General features: G+C 38.1%; 1 protein-coding gene across 4 annotated transcripts in view; it reads right to left on the bottom strand.

The window, feature by feature from the left end:
* Positions 1 to 13,399, bottom strand: part of LOC128702469 (venom phosphodiesterase 2) — a 109,212-nt gene that overhangs the window by 39,846 nt on the left and 55,967 nt on the right. For 3 of the 4 annotated variants that reach the window (XM_053796726.2, XM_053796709.2, XM_053796734.2), the window contains 4 exons: positions 11,676 to 11,792; positions 8,897 to 9,004; positions 4,513 to 4,744; positions 775 to 856 (listed from right to left, as the gene is read on the bottom strand). In XM_053796726.2, the coding sequence (XP_053652701.1) occupies positions 775 to 856; positions 4,513 to 4,744; positions 8,897 to 9,004; positions 11,676 to 11,792 (539 nt within the window). The remainder of the gene's footprint in view (positions 1 to 774; positions 857 to 4,512; positions 4,745 to 8,896; positions 9,005 to 11,675; positions 11,793 to 13,399) is intronic. The other variant, XM_053796717.2, reaches the window with a different exon arrangement.

Genomic DNA, 13,399 nt, shown 5'->3' with positions numbered 1-13,399 from the left:
TTAACACATTGGCCATTTCCACTGAGGCAGGGTGATTCGAAGAAGAAACACTTTCACCATCAATCACTCCATCACTGTCTTGATAGAGGCATGCAAATACATATTTTTATTAATCCATCCCACTAAGAAATGAAATTTGAAAATAATCATTACTAATTAGCAAATAATTTACTCCATCCATACTGTGGTTCAAAAAAAAGAAAACAGCTCGAGAATCTTTAATTAAGAATATTAAAGTATTGTATGTGTGTCTTATTCATCACCTTGTCAGTTTTGTACTTTTTTTTTTTTAATATGCTGGGCTCTCTCCCACTAAGACAGGATGTCCCAAAAAAGAAACACTTTTACCAGGCCCGGTGGCCTGGTGGCTAAAGCTCCCGCTTCACACACGGAGGGCCCGGGTTCGATTCCCGGTGGGTGGAAACATTTCGACACGTTTCCTTACACCTATTGTCCTGTTCACCTAGCAGCAAATAGGTACCTGGGTGTTAGTCGACTGGTGTGGGTCACATCCTGGGGGACAAGATTAAGGACCCCAATGGAAATAAGTTAGACAGTCCTCGATGACGCACTGACTTTCTTGGGTTATCCTGGGTGGCTAACCCTCCGGGGTTAAAAATCCGAACGAAATTTTATCTTATCTTACTATCACTATCTTTCCAGAGGTGTACAGATATGACAGTTTAGATGTCACTCCAAACAGCAACTATTTCAAACTCCTCCTTTAGAGTACTTCCCACTTCGATCAATATAATAAAAAACAGGACTACTTACCTGCGTGGGAGCAGCTTCTTGGGAAGAGCTCTTACTTTGGAGTTCTTGCATCCAAGAGACTTCAGAATCTCCTTCTCGGCTGCTGTGGAGTAACCCATAAAAGTGTTAAACTTTGTTGTATACTGTATGTATGTATGTATGTATGTATGTATGTATGTATGTATGTATGTATGTATGTATGTGCAAAACAACCACTCTGAAAGAATAAGAAATTCCAAGCACTTTTGTGACTACTCACATTATCAAGGAACCATAGTTCCTTGATAATGTGAGTAGTCACAAAAGCGCTTGGAATTTCTTATTCTTTCAGAGTGGTTGTTTTGCATATTCTGAAATCACCTGTTTACTGTGATCTTATTGCATGTATGTATGTATGTATGTGTGTATGCATGTATGTATGTATGCACGTTTTTTTTTTTTTTTAACAAGACTGCCATCTCCAACTGAGGCAGGGTGACCCAAAAAAGAAAGAAAATCCCCAAAAAGAAAATACTTTCATCATCATTCAACACTTTCACCTCACTCACACATGTTTTTGCAGAGGTGCTCAGAACACAACAGTTTAAAAGCATATACATATAAAGATACACAACATATCCCTCCAAACTGCCAATATCCCAAACCCCTCCTTTACAGTGCAGGCATTGCACTTCCCATTTCCAGGGCTCAAGTCCGGCTATATAAAAATAACCGGTTTCCCTGAATCCCTTCACTAAATATTACCCTGCTCACACTCCAACAGATCGTCAGGTCCCAAATACCATTCGTTTCCATCCACTCCTATCTAACACACTCACGCACACTTGCTGGAAGTCCAAGCCCCTCGCACACAAAACCTCCTTTACCCCCCCTCCCTCCAACCTTTTTGAGTATGACCCTTACCCTGCCTTCCTTCCCCTACAGATTTACACGCTCTCCATGTCATTCTGCTTTGATGCATTCTCTCTAAATGACCAAACCACCTCAACAAACCCTCTTCAGCCCTCTGACTAATACTTTTATTAACTCCACACATCCTAATTTCCACACTCCAAATTTTCTGCATGATATTTACACCACACATTGCCCTTAGACAGGACATCTCCACTGCCTCCAACTGCCTCCTTGCTGCAGCATTTACAACCCAAGCTTCACACCCATATAGTAGTGTTGGTACTACTATACTTTCATACATTCCCTTCTTTGCCTCCATAGATAACGTTTTTTGTCTCCACATATACCTCAACACACCACTCGCCTTTTTTCCTTCATCAATTCTATGATTAACCTCATCCTTCATAAATCCATCCGTTGACATGTCAACTCCCAAATATCGGAAAACATTCACTTCTTCCATACTCCTCCTCCCCAATTTGATAACCAATTTTTCTTTATCTAAATCATTTGATACCTTCATCACCTTACTCTTTTCTGTGTTCACTTTCAACTTTCTACCTTTACACAAACTCCCAAGCTCGTCCACTAACCTTTGCAATTTTTCTTTAGAATCTTCCATAAGCACAGTAGTACCATCAGCAAAAAGTAACTGTGTCAATTCCTATTTTGAATTTGATTCCCCATAATTTAATCTCACCCCTCTCCCGAACAACCTATCATTTACTTCTTTTACAACCCCATCTATGAATATATTAAACAACCATGGTGACATTACACATCCCTGTCTAAGACCTACTTTTACTGGGAAGTAGTCTTCCTCTCTTCTACACACCCTAACCTGAGCCTCACTATCCTCCTAAAAACTCTTTACAGCATTTAGTAACTTACCACCTATTCCATATACTTGCAACATCTGCCACATTGCTTCCCTATCCACTCTATCATATGCCTTTTCTAAATCCATAAATGCAATAAAAACTTCCCTACCTTTATCTAAATACTGTTCACATATATGCTTCAATGTAAACACTTGATCTATACATCCACTACCCACTCTAAAACCTCCTTGCTCATCCGCAATCCTACATTCTGTCTTACCTCTAATTATTTCAATAATTACCCTACTGTACACTTTTCCTGGTATACTCAGTAAACTTATTCTTCTATAATTTTTACAATCTCTTTTGTCCCCTTTCCCTTTATATAAAGGAACTATATATGCTCTCTGCCAATCCCTAGGTACCTTCCCCTCTTTCATACATTTATTAAACAAAAATACCAACCACTCCAACACTGTATCCCCCCTGCTTTTAACATTTCTATCATGATCCCGTCAGTTCCAGCTGCTTTACCCCCTTTCATTCTACGTAATGTCTCACGCACCTCCCCCATACTCACATCCTGCTCTTCTTCACTCCTAAAAGATGGTATACCTCCCTGGCCAGTGCATGAAATTACCGCCTCCCTTTCTTTGTTGACATTTAAAAGTTCCTCAAAATATTCTCGCCATCTACCCAAACCTCCATCTCCCCATCTACTAACTCCCCTACTCTGTTTTTAACTGACAAATCCATTCGTTCCCTAGGCTTTCTTAACTTGTTTAACTCTAAAAATTTTTCTTGACAGTGCCTCTCCCACTTTATCATCTGCTCTCCTTTTGCACTCTCTTACCACTCTCTTCACCTTTCTTTTACTCTCCATATACTCTACTCTTATTATAACACTTCTGCTTTGTAAAAACCTCTCATAAGCTAAATTTTTCTCTTTTATCACACCCTTTACCTTATCAATCCACCAATCACTCCTCTTTCCTCCTGCACCCACCCTCCTATAACCACAAACTTCTGCCCCATATACTGCATTTTTAAAACTATTCCAACCCTCTTCAAACCCCCCACTACTCATACTTGCCCCAGCCCACCTTTCTGCCAATAGTTGCTTATATCTCACCCAAACTTCCTCCTCCCTTAGTTTATACACTTTCACCTCCCTATTACTTGTTGTTGCCATTTTCCTCTTGTCCCATCTACCTCTTACTCTAACTTACTCTAACTAAATAATGATCCGATATATCAGTTGCCCCTCTATAAACGTGTACATCCTGGAGCCTACCCATCAACCTTTTATCCACCAATACATAATCTAACAAACTACTTTCATTACATGCTATATCATACCTTGTATATTTATTTATCCTGTTTTTCATAAAATATGTATTACTGATTACCAAACCTCTTTCTACACATACCTCAATTAAAGGCTCCCCATTTTCATTTACCCCTGGCACCCCAAATTTACCTACTACTCCCTCCACAACATTTTTACCCACTTTAGCATTGAAATCCCCAACCAATTACAATTACTGCATTTCTCTATGAGGATTTACTTTTTCATTTGTGAAGTAACTTCAGAATGTCAATTCAGGTTTACATCAAATATATAATAATGACGCTTGTGATTAATATGCAGCAATAGTTAGTTTAATATCTTTATGTCTCCTCCATACCCATCCTGTGGACCCTGGAGCTAATTTTATGCATTTTTTTTTTTCAACTTTTTTGCAGTGATAAAAGACTCTATATACAGTAATCTATATATTTTTTTCACTGACCTCGTGTAATATTCTGGGTTGTCTCAAATTCAAAATAGGGTGCAGAACCTTTTCACAATAAACCAAATTGTTTTTTATATAATTTTTTACTATTATTTTATATCTCATATATGCATGACTATGACATACTGATACCACAAAGTAATGCTTAAACAGTCATAAAAAATTGCCTAAAAATATGTTTGTCACTACCTTTTTCCAAATATGAATTTTCATGCCATGAAAAGTAATTTACTGTCCTTGAAACTCACCATCACCACCTGTGAGAACTCGTAACCTGCCCACTGCACCAGTAAATACACGTGCCTTTTCTTCAATGTCGGTGATAAATGTCTCGAGGTAAAAGGAGGAGGTGCAGGATGCTGGAGCAGCACCATGGTCAGACACCAGAAGAATGTTGATACAGTGAGCCAGCTTTTGACGATGAAGGGTGATCATCAGGCTATCCAATGCTCGGTCTACTCTTTCCAAAGCATTCCTTGCCTAGAAATAAAAAATTAGTAAATATAAAATTGTTCAGGGATCATTAAAGATGGTATAAATGGTTGATACCTCAGACAACATCTGAAGAGAAAGGTTGAGACATAATGGTTATGAGATAATTTTAAATAAGGTTATTTAAGGCAGGGTAACCAATTCCGCATAGTCAAATTACTGCCTGTCAGCACTCAAGAGTTGCGACCTTCCCTCTGCTCACAACCCCTTGTAAGTAATAGCTGATATGTTACATCCAGATGGTGTACTGCCATCAATAGTGAAGAAAAGACAAGTTACAAAATAAGCCTTTATTAGGACTATATCTAGCTATCTGTAGAGCTTTTTATATTTTATATGACTTTATAGAGCCCTACACACAGTAAAATACTGTCTGAATAAAAACTAATTCTGCAACTATTGTCTTTTCTTCACAAAAGCTGACATAATGAAGCATCAACACAAAGAAAAATGGAGGAAAATGACAAAGTACTGATAAGATGGAAACAGAAACAAAAGCAGTATATTGCAATGTTTTACTGACAATGTTTCACCAAAGGAATAAGCTCTTTCAGGTCACAACATTTATTCACAAACCTCTCTCTCCAATACAGAAATTATAACATTATGTCTATATTCTTCATTGTAATGTGTTCTCACATACTGATCAATATTCATTAAGTACTACAAATGTTTCTCTTTGCTTACTTACAATTGTAAAGCATAAGACCTCTACATCATCAGTCTTCACTCTTCAAATGTTATAATAAAACAATTTGTTTTTTAACAAGTTGGCCATTTCCCACCATGGCAGGGTGACCAAAAAAGAACGAAAAAAACTTTCATCATTCAATACTTTCACCATCACTCATACATAATCACTGTTTTTGCAGAGGCGCTCAGATATGACAGTTTAAACATCCCTCCAAGCTGCAAATATCCTAAAGCCCTCCTTTAAAGTGCAGGCATTGTACTTCCCATTTCCAGAACTCAAGTTCTGCTAACCAGTTTCCCTGAATCCCTTCATAAAATATTACCCTGCTCACACTCCAACAGCTCGTCAGGTCCCAAAAACCATTCATCTCCATTCACTCCTATCTAACATGCTCACGCACGCTTGCTGGAAGACCAAGCCCCTCGCCCACAAAACCTCCTTTGCCCCCTCCCTCCAACCTTTCCAGGGATGACCCTTACCCCACTTTCCTTCCCCCCAATAGATTTATATGCCCTCCAAGTCATTGTACTTTGTTCCATTCTCTCTAAATGACCAAACCACCTCAACAGCCCCTCTTCAGGGAGGTACTACCATACTGTCGAGCGAGTGTAAAATGAAAGCCTGTATTTGTTTTACATGTTGGTAGGATTGCTGGTGTCTTTTTTCTGTCTCATAAACATACAAGATTTCAGGTACATCTAGCTACTTCTACTTACACTTAGGTCACACTACACATGTATGTACAAGTATAATACACACCCCTCTAGGTTTTCTTCTATTTTCTTACTGGTTCTTCTTCATGTTTATTTCCTCTTATCTCCATGGGAAAGCGGAACAGAATTCTTCCTCCATAAGCCATACGTGTCGTAAGAGGCGACTGAAATGCCGGAAGCAAGGTGCTAGTAACCTCTTCTCCTGTATACATTACTAAAGTTAAAAAGAGAAACTTTTGTTTTTCTTTTTGGGCCACCTTGCCTCGGTGGGATACAGCCAGTGCGTTGAAAGAAGATGGACTGCTGGTGTCTTTTTTCTGTCTCATTAAGGTAAAGAGAGTGGTGAGAGAGTGCAAAAGGAGAGCAGATGATAGAGTTGAGAGAGGCACTGTCAAGAAATTTTAATGAAAATAAGAAAAAATTTTGGAGTGAGTTAAACAAGTTAAGAAAGCCTAGGGAAAGTATGGATTTGTCAGTTAAAAACAGAGTAGGGGAGTTAGTAGATGGGGAGATGGAGGTATTAGGTAGATGGCGAGAATATTTTGAGGAACTTTTAAATGTTAAGGAAGAAAGAGAGGCAGTAATTTCATGCACTGGTCAGGGAGGTATACCATCTTTTAGGAGTGAAGAAGAGCAGAATGTAAGTGTGGGGGAGGTACGTGAGGCATTACGTAAAATGAAAGGGGGTAAAGCAGCTGGAACTGATGGGATCATGATAGAAATGTTAAAAGCAGGGGGATGATATAATGTTGGAGTGGTTGGTATTTTTGTTTAATAAATGTATGAAAGAGGGGAAGGTACCTAGAGATTGGCGGAGAGCATGTATAGTCCCTTTATATAAAGGGAAAGGGGACAAAAGAGACTGTAAAAATTATAGAGGAATAAGTTTACTGAGTATACCAGGAAAAGTGTACGGTAGGGTTATAATTGAAAGAATTAGAGGTAAGACAGAATGTAGGATTGCGGATGAGCAAGGAGGTTTCAGAGTGGGTAGGGGATGTGTAGATCAAGTGTTTACATTGAAGCATATATGTGAACAGTATTTAGATAAAGGTAGGGAAGTTTTTATTGCATTTATGGATTTAGAAAAGGCATATGATAGAGTGGATAGAGGAGCAATGTGGCAGATGTTGCAAGTATATGGAATAGGTGGTAAGTTATTAAATGCTGTAAAGAGTTTTTATGAGGACAGTGAGGCTCAGGTTAGGGTGTGTAGAAGAGAGGGAAACTACTTCCCGGTAAAAGTAGGTCTTAGACAGGGATGTGTAATGTCACCATGGTTGTTTAATATATTTATAGATGGGGTTGTAAAGGAAGTAAATGCTAGGGTGTTCGGGAGAGGGGTGGGATTAAATTTTGGGGAATCAAATTCAAAATGGGAATTGACACAGTTACTTTTTGCTGATGATACTGTGCTTATGGGAGATTCTAAAGAAAAATTGCAAAGGTTAGTGGATGAGTTTGGGAATGTGTGTAAAGGTAGAAAGTTGAAAGTGAACATAGAAAAGAGTAAGGTGATAAGGGTGTCAAATGACTTAGATAAAGAAAAACTGGATATCAAATTGGGGAGGAGGAGTATGGAAGAAGTGAATGTTTTCAGATACTTGGGAGTTGACATGTCGGCGGATGGATTTATGAAGGATGAGGTTAATCATAGAATTGATGAGGGAAAAAAGGTGAGTGGTGCGTTGAGGTATATGTGGAGTCAAAAAACGTTATCTATGGAGGCAAAGAAGGGAATGTATGAAAGTATAGTAGTACCAACACTCTTATATGGGTGTGAAGCTTGGGTGGTAAATGCAGCAGCGAGGAGACGGTTGGAGGCAGTGGAGATGTCCTGTTTAAGGGCAATGTGTGGTGTAAATATTATGCAGAAAATTCGGAGTGTGGAAATTAGGAAAAGGTGTGGAGTTAATAAAAGTATTAGTCAGAGGGCAGAAGAGGGGTTGTTGAGGTGGTTTGGTCATTTAGAGAGAATGGATCAAAGTAGAATGACATGGAAAGCATATAAATCTATAGGGGAAGGAAGGCGGGGTAGGGGTCGTCCTCGAATGGGTTGGAGAGAGGGGGTAAATTAGGTTTTGTGGGCAAGGGGCTTGGACTTCCAGCAAGCGTGCGTGAGCGTGTTAGATAGGAGTGAATGGAGACGAATGGTACTTGGGACCTGACGATCTGTTGGAGTGTGAGCAGGGTAATATTTAGTGAAGGGATTCAGGGAAACCGGTTATTTTCATATAGTCGGACTTGAGTCCTGGAAATGGGAAGTACAATGCCTGCACTTTAAAGGAGGGGTTTGGGATATTGGCATTTTGGAGGGATATGTTGTATATCTTTATATGTGTATGCTTCTAAACTGTTGTATTCTGAGCACCTCTGCAAAAACAGTGATAATGTGCGAGTGTGGTGAAAGTGTTGAATGATGATGAAAGTATTTTCTTTTTGGGGATTTTCTTTCTTTTTTGGGTCACCCTGCCTCGGTGGGAGACGGCCGACTTGTTGAAAAAAAAAAAAAAATTCCTTGTTCTTATTATTTTTCCTTCCATATCCATGAGGAAGAGGAATAAGAATCTTTCCTCCGTAAGCCATGCGTATTGTAAAAGTCAACTAAAATGCCAGGAGCAAAGGGCTAGTAACCCTTTTCCCTTATAGTCTACTAAAAAGAAAACAAGAAACAAAACAAGTATTATTATTATAATCATAACCAAGCACTAAAGCCCACATAACAAAACAAACCTCTTTCGAATCTGGTCCAAATTCCTGAATAGTTAACATTGGTTGCTCGAAGTACACCATGACGAGATGGGGTCGCTCTTGCTTTGGTAGCATAAACCAGTCTGACACCTGCAGAAAACATCCAAGCTGAAGCTTAATCAAATAGAAGAATCTTATGAGTTATCTAAATGATGCCAAGGATTATTAATTACATATACAACCTTAGGAATCAATGCTAAAATGAAAATAAAATCAAGAATGTATGATCAAGGAAAGATCAGTTTTAAAATTTACAGAATGTTAGGACCAAAAGATCATTTTGTAGTCTATGAAATAAAACATCACAGAGTAAACCATCGATTTAATTTACCTCTGTTAAACACACTTCGGAATTGTGAATATAAAACCCTCTGGATCAACCAATTTGGAAAAAAGGGTCAAAATCCGTTGGTTACAGAACTTTTCCATTATCATTCTGATCACAACAAAACAATATCATCTTTATCCACTGCAATCACCATTACTACCCACCCACACACCCCTATAGGTCCAATAAATCAAGGCTACATATGTACATACGTACCATTCACACAACACTCAGCAGTAGGTATGGTAAACAATGATGCACAACACAATAATGCCTCTTTTGAATGTCAACTGAATTTTTATAGAAATGTAAATGATACAATAATATTTCTAAATTATTTATACTGAACGTCCTTGGTAAAAAGTACTATGCTCAAAACTAAGAAAAAGGAAAAAAGCTGACTTTATTATGAGGTATGCACTATTATTATTATTATTATTATTATTATTATTATTATTAACATACAGTGGTACCTCGGTATACGTCCACTTTGGAATAAGTCCAGCTTGGTATACGTCCTGTTTGGCCGCAAAAAATTTTGCTTGGTATACGACCTTTGTTTGGAATACGACTCGCGTGCTAGAACTTGTATAAATCAAAGTGAGTCACAACACCGCGTGCTACCCTTGTTTACCTCTCTCTCGAGACAAAGCCACGACTGCCCACTAGCGTCAGTATGCCCATTGCTACTATTCAGTGAACAACCCACACTGTAACTCTGTGAATTTTCACATGATTTTTTTTTTTTTGTATAAATTTTTAGTAAATTCATTAAGCATGAGTTCTAAGAAAGTTAATGAGAAGAGCCAAGCAACGAAAAAATGGTTAGAATCACCACGGAGGTGAAAAAAGAGAGTGTTGAAAAGTATGAAGGTGGCATGCGTATCTGGGACTTGGCTGCTGCATACCGTATGCCGAGAACAAACAGGGAAAAGAGACAGAAAAGAGAAGAGGACTCTCCTTACAAACAATAACATTTCCTCCTCCTCCCTTCTCAGCACTATCCTAGTAGGGATTTGACTCTTTTCAGCAAAGTAAAGTGAGGTTAAATTTGAATTTATTTCATCAAATTCTTTTGTATTTATGTATGTATTTTAGTATTAAGCAGTGTTTAAATTACATATTTTAGTATTAAGCAGTGTTTATATTATTTTATACAACCCCATCAAAGTATAATATGCCAATAACAATAGGATTTTTTTTCATGGGAACAGATTAATTGTTTTCCCTATATTTCTTATGGGAAAATTCATTTGGTATATGTCCTGTTTGGTATAAGTCCAAGGTCCTGGAGTGAATTAAGGATGTATACCAAGGTATCACTGTATTTGACAGCAAACACTAAGCCCACAGGGGTCATACAGTGCTTTGGGAAACAGGACGTACTCATTACACTCATGGGTAAACACCAAACCCATAGGGATTATACAATACCAGGAAAATAAGAGGTAATCAAGTTTGATCCAAGAAAGAGGTAGAGTAGTTCTAATTCTTTAGATCTAGACTCCTCTGCCAGCATGAAGGCAAACCCCATTGAAAGAAGAGAGCGCCGAAGACTTGGCTCGTAATGTTTTCAAACACTTCAGAAACCAACAAGCTAACATGGCAAACAAATACTGACATTCTGAGTAAACAGCATCAATAATGACTGAATCAGCCAGAGGTCTGAACTAGCAACATTTAACGTCAGTGTGCGTTTAAATTCTAGTAGCAAAACCTTAGTACAGGAGGACCCAGTTCATACAGCTCTAAATATGACTCTGGTTGTCCTTCCCTTATGCAACTGTTGTACGAAAATGGTGATAACAGTGGCACAGTGGTAAAAGCACTGAAGATAATGAACAATGGCTAAATTGAAAGCCAACAAAAACATGGAACACTGAAAATAAATGCTGTATATGTAGTGTACATTACCTAGCTTTGGTGTTCCACATTTTTGTTGGCTATCAATTGAGCCATAGATCATTATGCTTGGTGTTTTTACCGCTGCTCCACCACTATCGCTACATTCAGAGCTGTATGAAAGGGGTCCTCCTGTACATGTATCACATCTCACCTCTGCTGAGTCAGTGAGATTTTATAACCTTACTACATCATCATTATGAGGATATATGGTGTCACTCACATAACTCATGACACAAGAGCTACCTTAACAAACAGAACAGAGGGACAGGGAGATTATGAACTGTATAAGTCGTCAGACAAGCTATGTGCAGTAAACTCTTTGAAGGGGGAGTCTTGATGTCCAAGGAATTGGAGCTATCATTCCCTTGGATCAAGCCTGATTACCTCATTCACCAGGAGCTTCATGAGCCCCATGGTCAACAGCTTTGAATGGTGTAACAATCATAACAATACACACAGTAAACTGTCTAAAATCTCAGTTACTTGTTTTTCAACATGAAATTTATTATACATACCACATATACACACCTGTCTGATTCGAATGTCAAATGTCTCATTAGCACGATATTTCTTCCAGTAGACAGGATATCTCTGCTCTATGAAGACATCTGAACCAGCCCATGAATAAATTGCAGCTTTTTTGCCCTGTAATATCAAAGTAAATAAAAGGTAATATGTTTTATTATTAACACATCGGCCATTTCCCACCAAGGTAGGGGGACTCGAAAAAGAAGAAACACTTTCATCATCACTCATTCCATCACTGTCTTGCCAGAGGTGTGTCTACACTACAGTTCAAAACCTACAACAAATCTCCACCACTACACAGCACAGGCCCTGTACCCATTTTTTTACACTACTGATTATACAGTTTAAGAACTGTTATCCTCTCTAAGTTCATTCCACAGTCCAGCCCTCTGTAATGTATATAAACAATCCCTTCCCCAGGATGCAACCCATAGCAGTTATTGACTTACACCCATATACTGTACCTATTTTACATTTAGGTGAACAAGTACAGCAGTGTAAAGGAAGATTTACCTAAATATCTCGCCTGGTTCTAGGTAGTAGGTTGGTAGACAGCAACCGCCTAAGAAGATACTACCGTAAAGCCTGTAATTGTTTTACATGATGGTAGGATTGCTGGTGTTTTTTCTGTCTTGTAAACATGCAAGATATCAGGTATGTCTTGCTACTTCTACTTACACTTGGGTCACACTACATATCTATGTACAAGCATATATATATATTTCTTTCTTTCTTTCAACACACCAGCTGTATCCCAATGAGACGGGGTGGCCCAAAAGGAAAAATGAAAGTTTCTCCTTTTACATTTAGTAATATATACAGGAGAAGAGGTTACTAGCCCCTTGCTCCCAGCATTTTAGTCGCCTCTTACAACATGCATGGCTTACGGAGGAAGAATTCCGTTCCACTTCCCCATGGAGATAAGAGGAAATAAACAAGAATAAGAACTAGAAAGAAAAAAGAAGAAAACCCAGAGGGGTGTGTATATATATATGCTTGTACATGTATGTGTAATGTGTCCTAAGTGTAAGTAGAAATAGCAAGACGTACCTGAAATCTTGCATGTTCATGAGTCAGAAAAAAAGACACAAGCAATCCTACCTTCATGTAAAACAATTACAGGCTTTCGTTTTATACTCACTTGGCAGGACGGTAGTACCTCCCTGGGTGGTTGCTGTCTACCAACCTATTACCTATATATATATATATATATATATATATATATTTATATATATATATATTTATATATATATATTTATATATATATATATTATATATATATATAATATATATGTATATATGTATATATTAAAGGAGGGGTTTGGGATATTGGCAGTTTGGAGGGATATGTTGTGTATCTTTATATGTTTATGCTTCTAGACTGTTGTATTCTGAGCACCTCTGCAAAAACAGTGATAATGTGCGAGTGTGGTGAAAGTGTTGAATGATGATGAAAGTATTTTCTTTTTGGGGATTTTCTTTCTTTTTTGGGTCACCCTGCCTCGGTGGGAGACGGCCGACTTGTTGAAAAAAAAAAAAAAAAAAAAAAAAAAAAATATATTTTTAACAAGTCGGCCATCTCCCGCCAAGGCAGGGTGACCCAAAAAGAAAATCCCCAAAAAGAAAATATTTTCATCATCATTCAACACTTTCACCTCACTCACCCATAATCACTGTTTTTGCAGAGGTGCTCAGAATACAACAGTTTAGAAGTATATACGTAT

The sequence above is a fragment of the Cherax quadricarinatus genome, chromosome 37 (genome assembly GCF_038502225.1).
Source record: "Cherax quadricarinatus isolate ZL_2023a chromosome 37, ASM3850222v1, whole genome shotgun sequence".
NCBI classification, from domain to species: domain Eukaryota; kingdom Metazoa; phylum Arthropoda; class Malacostraca; order Decapoda; family Parastacidae; genus Cherax; species Cherax quadricarinatus.
The sequence above is the reverse complement of the archived record's forward strand: the minus strand, read 5'-3'. Positions and strand labels throughout refer to the sequence as shown.